Source organism: Clinocottus analis, unplaced genomic scaffold, assembly GCF_023055335.1.
Source record: "Clinocottus analis isolate CAN_PGR_092001 unplaced genomic scaffold, fCliAna1.0.p SCAF_4, whole genome shotgun sequence".
NCBI lineage: Eukaryota > Metazoa > Chordata > Actinopteri > Perciformes > Cottidae > Clinocottus > Clinocottus analis.
In genome coordinates, this window is record NW_027176153.1 from 15,348,307 (window position 1) to 15,363,303 (window position 14,997).

At 39.7% G+C, this 14,997-nt stretch overlaps 1 protein-coding gene across 1 annotated transcript; it reads left to right on the forward strand.

Annotated features, from left to right (window-relative positions):
* Positions 1 to 7,658: 7,658 nt before the first annotated feature.
* On the forward strand, positions 7,659 to 12,985 carry gnat2 (guanine nucleotide binding protein (G protein), alpha transducing activity polypeptide 2). Its single transcript, XM_068596817.1, has 8 exons — positions 7,659 to 7,764; positions 10,702 to 10,744; positions 11,276 to 11,417; positions 11,556 to 11,713; positions 11,856 to 11,984; positions 12,086 to 12,215; positions 12,307 to 12,460; positions 12,795 to 12,985. Exons 1-8 carry the CDS (start codon positions 7,659 to 7,661, stop codon positions 12,983 to 12,985), a joined length of 1,053 nt encoding a protein of 350 aa, XP_068452918.1.
* Positions 12,986 to 14,997: the final 2,012 nt, after the last annotated feature.

Here is a 14,997-nt window from a genome sequence, read left to right on the forward strand (position 1 = left end):
TGTGTGTGTGTGTGTGTGTGTGTGTGTGTGTGAGGGGGGGGGGGGGGGGTTCGCGTGTGTGTGCGTGTGTGTGTGCTACGTGTGGTTGGTCCAGCGTGAGGGTGCAGAGCATCCCTCTGCAGCGAAACAGACCCCGCCCCCTTCGAACGGCTCTCGTGCTTAGCTGCAGCGCTAAGGGGCGGAATGGAGGGGCTTTGCTTCACCCTACCACACACACAGACACACACACACACACACACACACACACACACACACACACACACACACACACACACACACACACACACACACGCGTGCACGCACATATATGCAGGTACACGTTTTACCAGTTTGATCTTGACCTACTGAGCATCTCAGCTGTATTAATGATAAACAAGCTGAAATGCTACAATCAGAAAACTCTTTAATAATATAATACTATATAATAGTATAATGTAAGTCTAATTCCAATTAATTTAATTTCAATTACACTCAATGTGACTTTAGACTTTAAAGTTTCCCAAAACAACGTGGCCTCTGCATTACAACACAAAAATAGACACAATATGTTTAGCATGACAATTAACACAATAATAACACAACATTACGACATTGTTCCACTAAAAAAAAAAAGATTGTCATGGCAAGTGCATCTTCCAAAAAATGTTGATTGTTTCTTTATTTTAATATGCTTTGGATTGAACAATATAACTTGTATTACCTAAATATTATTGAATAAGCCAAACTAACTGAGCAGACCCAATTATTTTTCGTAATGTGCATATAATTATGTCACACCAGTTTTTTTGTGATTTTTTTTTGGTTAAATTCCCGATTTGTTTTATATCAGTTTCTTAAAAAAAAAGTGCTCACAGCAGTTTCAATATATTGAAGGACATGTTATGTAAACCATATACATCTTAAACGGGTGAATCTTACCTTTAACAACGATAGACAAGCTTTATTAAATATAGCTCTTCTTTATATAGCACATATTATCTATTTATTTGTGTGTTTTTATTTATTTTTTACAAATGTTGCAATTCATTAATGCCTATCGTTGGTCAAACCTCATTTTTGGTCCACATGGTGACACGAGTCCCCCGACACACACACACACACACACACACACACACACACACACACACACACACACACACACGGCAGCGTGCAGCAGTTCTGCTGTTGCCATGACAACCGAAAATCCTAAGGAAAAGTTGTGTTTACGGAAAAAGGAAATGCTCCAAAGAAATGGGACAAAGTGCTTAAGGAGAGGTGCTTGCAATATTTTATATCATTATAATCTAATGAACGAAAACATTTAGTGAACCAAACATCACATTAGATGTAACATATTGTGAACAGAAATTGAAATTAAAAAAAACTGTGACGTTTTGCTGCACAATTAAAGGACTGAAGTATTGTCAGGAGTAATTATTATGACGTCAATGCAGGGTACATATGTAGAAATCAAATTATATTCCTGAGAGATAGTCTAGAAATGAAGATGAGAGCACAAATAAGTCTTACATCCATCTTTTCTCTACATGACTTATGGGTTTTACATCACAACGCCTTCGTGAATGGACCAGGAGAAGCTCCCAGGAAAATATGACAGGGTGACGGAAACCCAATGTCAATCCAGTCCTGACATAATCCCCTGAAGAATCAATATATTAGAGCCACCTCTTGGCTGAAAAACACAGAACTATAAGTGCAAGACAATAATCATTTGTTTTGCATATTCCTTCGCTTTTCTGAATATGTGTGTGCACTGTGGAGCCAGCGCCCTCTTGTGGTGTGTTTGTGGAAGTAGCGCAACAAACTGCAGCGCATCGTTTAACTGCAGTCTGTGAGTGTGAGTGAGAGAAATGCAGGAGTGACGACAACAATAGATAGTAGGACAAGTTTAAATTGTCAAAGACCAATCTCAATTCAAATTAGGGACCTTGAAAGGAGACATAGTGAATAGCCTCTAATTTTACTTTATTCCAGGAATGATTGAGCTGCTTTTAGTTTGTTTTAAAACAGGTCATGAGCGTCAGTGTTAGTTGTGATGTTTCTCACAAATGGTTCGTTATGTAGGAGGAAAGATGCTCTATGTTTAGTTTAAACCCAACATTTAAACATGACGTCTTTTAGAATATAACTCCACTGTATATGGAGCTGAATTTATCCAGGAAAAGCTAATGTTTTTAAAGCTAATGCATTGTTAGCATTAGCTAGCGTCCAACCATGTTTTTATGATGAGTTCTTCAGGATGCGCAATTATAAAACATCTCGAGCTGCGTTTTTGGAAAGAAGCTTTTCGTGGCAGATTTTAGTTGTCGATCTTGGGACAGAAGACAATGTTTTAATGGAAAAATGTTTATCCAGCTAAAAGCATGACTCTAAACATCATTTCACTATTTTTGTACCAAACCCATTCAATGGATGGAAACATGATATTTATATCCATATTCTATTTCGTATTAAGGAAGCTGTAAATGATCTTTCTCCCTGCATGTTTTGGAAAACACAAAACAAATATTGACACTTTTATTGTTTGAATAATAATATAAATGAACACAAATACACATAAATAGTGACAGTAAAAGTCCTGCTTGGTTTAAACTGAACTGGCTAAAACTGTTTTAAAGATTCCAGAAATACATTTGTTGTTGAACATCGGGTGATACAAGATGTCTCAGAAAAAGGCCCATATTGATCCATAAAGTGACAAGCTGTTGCACCAGTCTAATGCTTGTAAAAAAAGAAGATCATGGTCAGTGAGTGTGAATATTTCAAAGTAAACAATGTTGAGAAATCCATATATTTTGGTGTTTTGCAGGAGCGATGATGACGTTGGTGACGGGTACATCTTCTTCCATGAGTCGATGGAGATGCTGTGTGAGTTAACAGAACACTGGATTTCATTGTGGTTTTATGCTGTAAATTTCAGAGATCGAGAGCAGCAGACAGCTCAAGACTGTCAAAGTGTTTCTGTATCAGACAGCAATAAGAGAAGTTAACGGATGAATGAGGACAAGGAGTCTGATATATTGTGTCCGTTAACAAAATCCTATTAACTCCACTCTTGTGCAATTTTCTTCACTCGTTTCCTCCAAAGTTAATCCGTCTGTGGTTAATTCCCCCTCAGAAAAATAAAGGTTGACCTTGGACACACAACTTCCTCTTATGGCAAAGACACATCTATATACATGCAGAGATTCGACCAAAGCATTAGGAGAGAGTTTGGATTATGTGCTATTTACTAAGTATCCCAGCATGCGCAAACAGCAGGAAACACTCTTAGGTGGCCAATCAGACGAGAGATTCAGACCGTGTGAACAGAGCAATCATAATTCTGTTCCTGCTGAATATCTGTTTTTCAGAAGACTGACTTTTTTGTTGTGCATGTTTCATCAATTTATTTAATAAAAAGTAAATTGAAGATTTTTTTTTCTGAATACTTGCAATTTGTTTTCTAGCTTTTATAATTTTAACCCCTGATTTTCGCTCGGAAATGTATTTGAAGATCTTTAAAATATAAATTCACAAGAATAAAAACCATATGTTCATTTATTTATATAATTCATAATAAAAATCACAGAAAAGGTATTAATAAGAATACCCTAAATGGTCTCTTTCACCGGTTGATGAATACATATACATGCATATATATGACAGACTATATAAAAAATAAAGTTGTCCTTTATAATTCTACAGAGTTAATGGACTTACAAGAAGTTTTGTGTAAGAGGATAAGGAACGAGTCTCACAACATCTTGCTTCAGGATGAGGTCTCCAAGCTTCCCTATGAGTTATCAGAGGCAGTGCGTGTTTTCATTTCGCAAACTTGTCCAAAAGCATGTAGACTAAAACCACATGAGCTCATCCTGTAGTGAAGTCTGCTGAGGAATTATAAAGTGACACAATGAGGAACGTAAAGAGGGTCCGTGTGTGTGTGTAACAAACTCAACATCACTTTGTCAGTTAGATCCTGGCAGGAAAGTTATTAGAATATTATTGATTTAACAGAGATCTCTGATTTTCTATATGCTTATTTATCAACCTATGTTCCTTCTAAGAGGCTCACCAGTTCGACTGCAGCGAAGCCTAAAGTCAAAGCCGGAGAATCAACTCTTTCTTGTGTATTTCTGGTTCTATTATGAGATGTTTGAAGATGCATTAAATGGTAAACGCTCACTGTGATCAGGAGAGTGTTGGTGTTTTACTCATGATGTAGGTGAAGTATCATAGATCCTCCAGCTTGACCTACATTGACAAATAAATGTAGGATCTGTATCAATCCTTTCTGCAATGCAACGTGTTGTAGTATGTTGCAAAAAACACAAGTCCTATATGTTCAGGTTCCCTGCACCCTCCAGCCAAAAAGACGATGTGTTAAGTCCCGCCTCTCTGGTGCATCTGTGGCTCTGTGTGTAATCTCGTCAACAGATCAGAGACGAAGGGACTGAGCACAAAGCAGAGTTAGGCCATCCACCTCCTAATGAGATTGGCCACCATTACTAGATGTGCTATTGAGATTAGCCTGCTTGGAAGCATTCAGGGATTTAGACCCCAAACACCCTGCCCCAGGCAATTAGCACTACATACTTAGGCAGAATGACGTGAGCTAATGCTCAGTATCTCAGCACAGAACTGGACTGACATGGTATAAGTGGGGTAGTATAAAAGGGAAAGTGGGGTTTCTTTTTTGATGCATTTATTGTAAAATATAAAAAGTACCTAAAAAGTTTCAGCAATGATTGGAGTTCTTTTATTTTTTTTTTGTGCGGCTGTTCAAATTTGACAAGAGATTTTGCAGTAAAATGCTAAAAGTGTATTAATTCCTGTAAGGTAGAACTCATTTAAAAACAGGAAACAAAGATTTTGAAGCCACTGTGAAACTTAAAGGAATCATGGTTTCTTCTTTCACCTATAGTAACATGTCACACTTTTCCTTCCTTGGAGATCCCAGTCTGTCAATCCTTTAGCTTCCCGCTGAGCTGTTTGACCCTGACGTCACTGAACTGGTACTCAGACTTTCTGGTCCAACTGCTCTTAAACCTGCTCCCCTTACAATGCATACAGAGAAAGTTAGAAAAAAAAACCAAATATGTGCAAGGTTTACAAAAAAGCATTTTAATAAAAATGCAGTAATTCCCACCAAATTTATGAGATTTTTCTTGAACTAGAATGAGCGTTGTAGTTAAACGCCTCTGGCAACCAGTCCAGTTACAGTTTACACTCATGTTATCACTTCATAATTGGATCCTCTTTGACATTTGTGTCACATTGTCCTCAGCATTGCATTTGAATTCTTGAGTTATGGCCAAAACATGCGTTGTGCGGTCGCGGTGACTTTTGACCCCCACATTTCAAATCAGTTCGACCTTGAGTCCAGGTGGTCGTTTGTACCGTTTGAGTAAATCCCTCAAGGTGCCCCAGGTATATCCACACTTATTGTTCTTGGATTTCATGTCATACTGCAGCTGCCTTTACACAGTGAGTACTGCTGCATGCTGTCTGCATGCCATTGGGACAAACAGCCTGAACTTTGACCCTCTTGCTCCCTAGCTGCGTATAGGGTTGTGGGTCAGAATGGCCAGAAGCCCATGCTGCTTACGTGCTGCAAAATGCGACCGGATGCAGTACGACATCCTGCTATTTTTAGCATGCTGCATTTTAAATGATGTCTATTGGGCCATACTGAATACCTTCCTGCATACTAAATAGTTTGGTGGTATGGGTACTGTAATGCACAGATTGTGTTTACGAGAATGAGTTGGACGGACGTACAGATGAACAGATAAACTAAAAACATAATGCTTTTGGCCACGGTTAAAAGCTTTATGCCGTGAAGCTGGATTAAAAAACACTGTTTACTGCGGGTTTCACCACAAAAGCATAGAAGACTGAAGACATCCATCAATTCAACCCAGCAGATATATTTTTATCTCAACATGCTTGTCGTCCCAAAACATAGTTTTTAAAATGAATCGTATCTCCAAATGTTAAAGACATAAAGACTAAATGTAAATATTATGTTGTACATTCCTGATTAATTTACCCGTTTATGCAGCAGTGGGTTGAAGAATGTCCACACACAGACACAAATCTGATGTCTTTTGTTTGCAACGGCGTTTTTTTCCTGTAATAATCCAATGCAAAAATAACCTTCTCTTTTTGTTGAGGGAACAAATAATGCTAACCTTTCGGGTTGGCCTACAAAAATTCCTCATCCCTGCAGCACTGTATTACAGACTTCATTAAAATAGTTTTCAAAGAGTCCAGGACCAGGACACTCGTAACAGTAGAGTTGTGTCATCTCTACTGTGACCTGCGATGCTCCTTTCTTAAATATAAAGGTTTTAAACATTCAGCGACCCAAAATGATGAATTTTTTGAGCACACCTCCAAAATGCAATATCAAAAGTATGTAGAGACAAATAGAAACTAAAACGCTTCACTTAAAAAGCACGGGACATCAAAAGTAATCGATTAACCCCAAAAACATTTTGTGAAGGCCCTGCTGATTTCTGATGTGCCTTTTTGAAAAGATGTACATCAGCAATATAGTATCTCAATGTAAGTCCTCTAACACGCAGGGCAGTACTAACCCTAAAGACCAGGCCCACTGACCTCCACTCATCAGGGCCACAGAGCTGACCTGCTCCCAGATCAGCTGATCCAATCCTGCAACAACAAGCTTAATGCACGTAACAGCCCACCGACTGTCTTAAAAGTGTCTGCTCTGAATGAAAACATGAATATCTTTCAGATAGTTTCAGTTATGTTGGATGTAACTGGGGGAACATATTTAGGTCATGTTATTGTGAGAACGTCTCTAAACAGCAAAGAGCAGAGTCGCTTTATTTAGCAGGCATCACACCACCTGGGATTTAAACGTCTTAACTATAAGAAGTTTAAGAGAGGTTAATGCCTCCCTGCTTCGCCCACGTGACCGACACTGAAGTCAAGAGTCCGACAGGAAATACAGCATGAATCAAATGTATGCACACTGACTACAAACCACAATATAAATGATGGACTTCTCGATCCCAGTCAGACCTTTTGCAGGTCTAAATGTTTCAAAATGCTTACCCACAAATAGGTAGAGTATAAATGAGACTCTGTGATGACAGGAAATACAGTTTGCATTGTGTTCCTAATGTATATACACTGTAGCTGTAGAAACAGTTATGTATAGAGTTATTTTGTGTACTTTCTTCCTATGTGTATACACAAACACACACCAAAACCTCTATAATACTGACACACATTTATAGACGAATCGATTTAATGACTCACTGAGCCCAAGTATGTGAGTGAGTTAATTTGTCTCCTATTCTTCACATTCTTCACTATTGCCCTTATTACGATAATTGGATTGGCTGACCAATCAGGAAGAGGCATCGTCTAAGTCAGGGGTTTAAGCAGAGGGAATTAAAGGGAGTAACTCTGCTGTACAGAGCTGCTGAATTGATTTGAACCTTGAGAGAGTCTCTCTGATCACCTAATCGAAAGAGGCCAACAAAGCCAGGAAAGCTCAAGCACCTCCCTCCCCAACCCGCATCCGCTCGGAAATCGCCTTTCAGCTCGATTAGTGCTGCAACCAGATTCTCTGCTCTCCTGCTCAGACAACCGTCAAAATTTCCTACCTTGAGGATCTTGAGTTAGCGGAGGAAGAAAGCATGGGTGCGGGAGCAAGCGCCGAGGACAAAAAGTCAAAGGAGTTGGAAAAACAACTCCAAGAAGATGCTGATAAGGACTCTAAAACAGTCAAGCTATTACTGCTTGGTAAGTGGACTTATAGTCTTTTGCAAGTTTTCCTTTTTTGTGCCAGACTGGGGGTGATGCAAAGTTCTCAGACTGAAGGATATTCACTTTAAAGATTTAATACTCACACCAATACCAATATTATTTTTAATTTTTAACTTTTTTTTCCTCTGCTTGATCCAAATGTTCTGTCTGCAAAGTCGAACAGGAGTCTTGCAGTCAGCCAACAATCAGCAGGTGTAACTGATGCATAAGTACATGCACAGGTATTAGACATGACTACCGTGTGGGAAAAGTTTCAGGATGAGTTATTTTATGTTACAGATTGTCAAATTCATAATAATGTTTTCATAAATTAATGATAATTCCCTTTCAGATGATTGGCTCATTTGCTACATATTCTTCTAACCTTGGATATGAGCCATCTGAGTCACGTTAAACTCCTCTGAGACAGCTGTTCACTGCTTAGTTAGATGGAAGATATGGTATGCTCAGAGGATTTGTTTCTGGATTAAACTCTCCATTAGTATATTAAAAAGAGGGAAGGACTGTTTAATCTTGAGTAAAACTGAGAGGGAATTAGCATGAGAAAAGTAGAGGGAGACCAGAGAGACATGTTTGCAAGTTGAGCAGCTATAACACAAAGATCTGAGATGAAATTCAACACACAGCACTTTGTAGAATTTAGATTTTAATTTTTTTGAAGGAATACTAACAACTAAACATTTGTAACAGACTTTTTACAAACTACTTTTCACAAACTACGTATGCTTATACTTAATGTAATATAATTACTACAGAGACTTGAGAGCTTGGTCCTCGTTTTTTAAGTTGTGCTTTTCTTTAAAGAATTTGCAGAACCTACATTTACATTTTTTTATTTTTACAAATACATTGTACTTACATTTTCCCCCCACATCTACAATTGAACAATGACTATTAGACATTGGTGCCTAAAACATCAAAGCCTTTGGTCTAAATGAATCACAGGACGGCTGTGATTTGTCGATCTGATTAGCTAACTGGTTTAGTGCAGATCCACTTGGTCAAGTCTCTGTTGATCCCTCAACTTGCACAGCATAACATGTGTTTTATTGCCACCAAAGTTATGATTGATGAGAAGTTAGGATACAGCGTTAAACAAACGTGATACAAAATAGTTGTAGAACAAAAATAGAGATTTATTTTCCACAACATTGCATTATTCAGTCTTTGTACCTGAAACACTATACAGAGACGTCCTATTTTCTCCTTTTAGAGTCACAGAGAAGCTGCATGTCCAGCAGCATAGTATTGGAGATCAGACAGTAAGAACTGAGTTGATAAAGATTAGAAGAGTGCCATCTGGTGGGCTCTGGTAGACATTATGAAAGCAGCCAGAAAGTAACAGATTTGATCCTTGTGTGACGCTGCGCTAAGCAGTGAAATATTTATTGAGGAAGATTTCTTAATAAACGAGAATATTTAGGATACATAAAAAAATAGCGTTCACAAAGACTTTAATCAAGAGAACGTGACAAAGAACCTAAAAAGTGTTATGCTGCAAGTCAGCCCCATTTGAGTCTCTGTGAAATCTGTGAAATTAGCTTTCAAACTACAGCTTGTATACTAAAAAATGTCTGCAAAATCTGCACCCTTTCATTTTGTAAATTGACTGAAGGCCAGAGTTAATGTCACTGCAAAGCCTAAAGGCACATTCCCTAAATGAACACAAGGTGGAAGAATGACTAATGCCTCCGGGAGGATAAAGTAGTTCCTAATCTTCGCAGCTGATGAAAACCAGTCTTGTACGTCACAGTGTCGTCATAAGGATCAGGTAGTAAATGAGAAAATGACTGCTAGTGGGATAACACCAACAGTTTCCCCCTGAGAGGCTTGAATGAGGCTCCACAAGTATCTTTAAATGCTTGTACAGTGTGAGGACCGAGCTCAACGCGGCTCCAGTGAGAGCAGAGAGCCGGCTTAGGTTGCTCTGGGATCTGAGGCGGCTTACAGCGCTGCAGAGAGCCTGATCCGCCTGCAATCTGTTGCTAGCGCATCCAACTGTGACTTGAATTGTACTTAACTGCACAGTTCACATTATGCATCAACGTACAGCGTATGCACAAGTTACATTTCACTACATGTTTCAGTTTCAGTGTGATTTGTTTAAGTTTGAAGATGTGTGCCAACGCACTGGAGCTTAGTGTCTATGTCACAGAACGAGCTGCTCAATGTGCAACCATCTTCCGATAATCTGTCATGAATTGCGCACAGAAGACCAATTTAGACTACATTATGGCTTAGCAAGACAAGAAAAGGCAAGCTTTGTTGTGCTGGAAGGAGATTATGTTGTTCTCGTTAGCGGAGCCTTTAGCCAGTTTAGTGTCTTCTTTTAAACCATCACAAGGCATTACATGAAACTGGGAGCCAGAACACGTCAGACAACTTCATGAGCACCATCATTTCACAGACCAGCTGAAATTAGCAATGAAATTAGCAATCAGCAATAAATGCACACATAAAAAATATGTCTAAGTCTAATTTACATTTGACTTAGACAAGGGAAGCAGTTTTTAAAGCAAACTTAGAGACATGATTATTAATGGTGACACACACTGGGGAACAAAAACAGTTATTTATGAAACTGAGGGTGGATTTTGGCAATGTCATGATTTCCAAAAATACATATGTTACTTATAGGCTTCTCTAGTATAACTCTTTGCGTTGTACAAACCAAATGTCATTGAGATTTGCTCCCATGTGATGAAGGCAGATATCTGAAAACTTCAGAAAATCATCCTGAAACTATCCAAACAGAAAAAGTTTTTTTCTGTTTTGGCCAGACGGCTTCTTTAAATGTTCATGAAAGCAAATTCATATCTGTTTCTGGCTTACAGTGCGATCTAACTCAATAACATGTCTCCGATAAAAACAGCAGTTAAGTGTGTTGTTGCTAATCTTTTTATTCTCTTCCAGGTGCTGGTGAGTCAGGGAAAAGCACCATTGTAAAACAGATGAAGTAAGTATTCAAATAATTGATTCCGTGTCGTTCGCACCATGGCAAAGACAATCAATGAAAGGGTTTCAAATCTCATCGGTCAGACAAACAGCTCGCAGGCCAAAGCTCCGTCATCTCTGACTGTTTTACTTGCAGTGAAGCCGTTAAACAAAAGGTCAATAGGGCAAACATCCGCTTAGTCTGATTTGTCAGCACTTGTTTTGTGCTGGGAGTTTCACTCCGGCAGTGAGATCCACCCTGTGGCCAGAAACACACCACAGGGTGGCGCTGTACAAGCTCCAGTGGATGTCCAGTAGGTCGTTTTCTCTATTGCTCTTTTTATTGACTTTTTTCCTGTGGAAATCCAAACCAATCATTGAGATTTTAGTATTTCTATTAAAATAATAATATTAATAATACATTTTCCACAAATTACTTTTTCCATTCAATTATGTGAAGATTGTTTTATGTATATATTAGGATATATAAATGCCCAACCAGTTCAGCATGGCAGAGGATTAACATTGCACATTTTCTCTCTTCTGTGTACAGGATTCTGCATCAAGGTGGTTACACAAAAGCAGAACAATTGGAGTTCAGGGCAGTCATCTTTGGCAACATCCTGCAGTCTGCTCTGGCTATCATCAGAGGCATGGAGATCCTGGGCATTGATTTTGGATCGAGCGCTACACAGGTCTCATATGACACTTCAAAGATGTACACCTGATTAACTAGCAAAGCGTTTATTTTCAAGGACTTAAAATCGTACCATGAAGTAGTTAAAGTACTGTGCTGGTGCTGATGGATCTCTATGTGTGCATTAAAACCACAGGAGAATGCACAGAAGCTGCAGAACTTGTCAGACTCCATTGAAGAAGGCACAATGCCTGCTGAGCTGGCTGACGTCATCATGAAGCTGTGGAAAGACTCTGGTGTGCAGGCCGGCTTCGACAGAGCTGCTGAGTACCAACTCAACGACTCTGCTGGCTAGTGAGTTCATGTCTACTGCTGGTATCAATCAAGTAAAGGGGTTACATGTAAATCTAAAGAGGCAGCTGGCTTAACATTGATGGATGACGGTGATTTTGTATCTGAGGCCTGACCGCTGTACCATTTGTTTTGCCATCATCAGCTACCTCAATGAAATGGACCGAATCTGCAAACCAGACTACCTCCCGACTGAGCAGGACGTGCTGCGATCTCGAGTCAAGACAACTGGTATCATTGAAGAACAGTTTTCCTGCAAAGAGTTGTACTTCAGGTGAGTCACAACAGGGCCCTAAAGAAAGGTCTGTGACACCACTGAGACCACTCCGAGATAGCCGGGACTGACTTTGTTGGGACTTTCCGTGTGGTAAACAGGATGTTCGATGTGGGTGGCCAGAGGTCAGAGAGAAAGAAGTGGATCCATTGCTTCGAGGGTGTGACCTGCATCATCTTTTGCGGCGCTCTCAGTGCATACGACATGGTGCTGGTAGAGGACGATGAAGTGGTGAGTTGAGGCTCTGCTACACGGTCGTAAAGCTCGAGACGGCAAACACGACGGCTAGTAAACTTGACCTATTGTTCTCTGTCCTTTTCAGAACCGCATGCACGAGTCCCTCCATCTATTCAACAGTATCTGCAACCACCGATTCTTTGCACTGACTTCCATCGTGCTTTTCCTCAACAAGAAGGATCTCTTCGAAGAGAAGATCAAGAAAGTCCATCTGAGTATCTGCTTCCCAGACTACGATGGTAAGACAGACCATCTGATGCTGTTTCAATGGTTTGTGACCGTGCTGTGATGGGACCAAGTGTGTTGCAACAGTGAGAATAACAGGCTTGATTAACAGGGAAACGGTTGTGATCGTTAATAATGTTAAAGAAAGACGAAATTGATCAAGGAAGGAATCTTGAGATTGTAACTGCTTCTTCACTTAAATGATGTGATTGATGCAATCAATTATATCAACCGTACGTCAGTTGAAGATGCATAGAGATTCATTTAAGGGTACTTTTCTTCTTTTTAACAACAACACTCACACATTCTCATAAATCCACTCCCATGTTTACCTTCCTTTCTCTTTAGGCTGCAACTCGTACGAAGATGCCAGCAACTACATCAAGTCGCAGTTCTTGGAACTGAACATGAAGAAGGGCGTGAAGGAAATCTACTGCCACCTGACCTGTGCCACAGACACAAGGAACGTTGAGATTGTGTTCAACGCTGTGACAGACATCATCATCAAAGAAAACCTTAAAAGTTGCGGTCTCTTCTAAGCAGCTCAAGAGTGAAAAGAGGCGAGTGACCACACCACATCCCTTCCAGGGACTCAGTTGATACAGAATAATGGGGTCCAGCTGAGGCCGACCCCAGACGGTTCGATTTAACTCTTGTACGTATCAGGCAATCCTGTGTTGCCAAGCAACAACTTCTGACCATGACACAAATCAACTTGAACCAAACAATTTAGCAACTGTGCAGCTTAATTACACTGCCTGGCCCCAAAAAAAGTCACCATCAAAAAAAAGGTCACACACACACTAATATTTGGTTGGAGCGCCTTTAGCTTTGGTTACGGCAGCATTCGCTGTGGCATTGTTTCGAGAAGCTTCTGCAATGTCACAAGATTTATTTCCATCCAGTGTTGCATTAATTTCTCACCAAGATCTTGTATTGATGACGGTGGAGTCTGACTGCTGTGCAAAGCCTTATCCAGCACATCCCAATGATTCTCCATGGGGTTAAGGTCTGGACTCCATGTGTGAAAATCATGTCTCATGCTCCCTGAACCACTCTCGCACAATTTGAGCCTGATGAATCCTGGCATTGTCATCTTGGAATATGCCCGTGCCATCAGGGAAGAAAAAAATCCATTGATGAATAACTTGGTCATTCAGTATATTCAGGTAGTCAGCTGACTTCATTCTTTAAACACACACTGTTGCTGAACCTAGACCTGATCATCCAATAGGAGGCTCGTACCTATTGGCTTAGTACAATCCAGGTGGCGACTTTTTTTTGGGCCAGGCAGTGTATATGAATGGAGCAAAATGCATACCTTTAAAAGACAGAAGCAACTGATTTTACAAATGATGTTAGGTGATTTAAACATGTGTTGTTCTCTTCTTTGCAGAACTTCCTTTCCTACCTTGACCCCTCACGTATTGGCATTAACTGAGAAGTGTACCGTTGGAGCACTGAAGATCGTGTTTGTCGAGTTCACGCCATCGCTTCCATGCCAAGTCCTTGACTGCTCGTAGCACACCACCATCTCCAATATTACACCCCTGCAACGCAATACACACCCAGCTGGGTTGAAACAATCATCAAGTCACCATATTGTTGTTGTGGGCACGCAGCTTTCTACAAGCTTTCTAAAGTGCAGTATTTGTCTCACACGCTGCTGGTTTAAAGGTTTGAAGATGAAGTAGTTGCTCAACCGATCCTCGTCGCTTCCTTTTGACTAACGCTACTGTGTCGTGAGTTGTATTTATCAATCTCTGTAAAAAAAATTATGAAACAATAAATTGGGGGCTGGGGGTAAATATTAATATTTTGAATAGCAATGTTCCAAACTTGTTTTTGTTTTTGAGTACAGTAGTCTCTGTGGTCTTGATATTTAAACTGTAAAAAGTTCCTGAGCAAATATCTCAGATATTCCCACTGCTTGCAGTATGTCCAGATGACAAACTAAATTGTACATGTATCTAATCTAAATAGTGTTAACGTATTCAATTCATTTAAACAAGTTAATGTGATGAAGAAACTTTGTACATAAGAGTAGGTAATTCAATATATTTTGAAAGATACATCTATATGAGCAAGAGTCAAACACTAGAGGGATGATGCTTTACTATGAAAAGGGAATGAAAATCTACTGAGTTTGTCCTTTCTTATGGAATGTAGAGGCATGAAATAAAGATGCATTAACATCCCTTGTGTCGAAATGTCTTTGCTGAAGAATCAAATGTCTGTCACTGAAAAATGTTTCTGCAATTAGAGAAACCGAGCTGACGACACTGAAGGGAAGCCTCAAGGGACGATGCCGCTGTTGGACAAGTTCTCTGTTCTAGTCAGATGGGAACTGGCAGCGTTTAGAAGTTCATTCACAATAAACCTTTGAGAGAGGGAAACACAAATGAAAGCAGGAATTCATCTACACATTGAGATTTACTGGAAGATTGTTCTTAGACAGATTTATGAAACTAGACAGCAAGCAAGGACAAAACTGAGAGTGTAGTCAGGGCGTGCAACCACGAAAACAAAAAGTCAGCACATGTATATTCAA

Excerpts from the sequence above, each read along its gene's own strand:
- gnat2 (XM_068596817.1), top strand. The coding sequence starts at position 7,659 with ATGGGTGCGGGAGCAAGCGCCGAGGACAAAAAGTCAAAGGAGTTGGAA. Across the intron at positions 11,418-11,555 it reads TTGGATCGAGCGCTACACAG|GAGAATGCACAGAAGCTGCA; the intron begins GTCTCATATGAC and ends TTAAAACCACAG. Across the intron at positions 12,216-12,306 it reads TGGTAGAGGACGATGAAGTG|AACCGCATGCACGAGTCCCT; the intron begins GTGAGTTGAGGC and ends TGTCCTTTTCAG.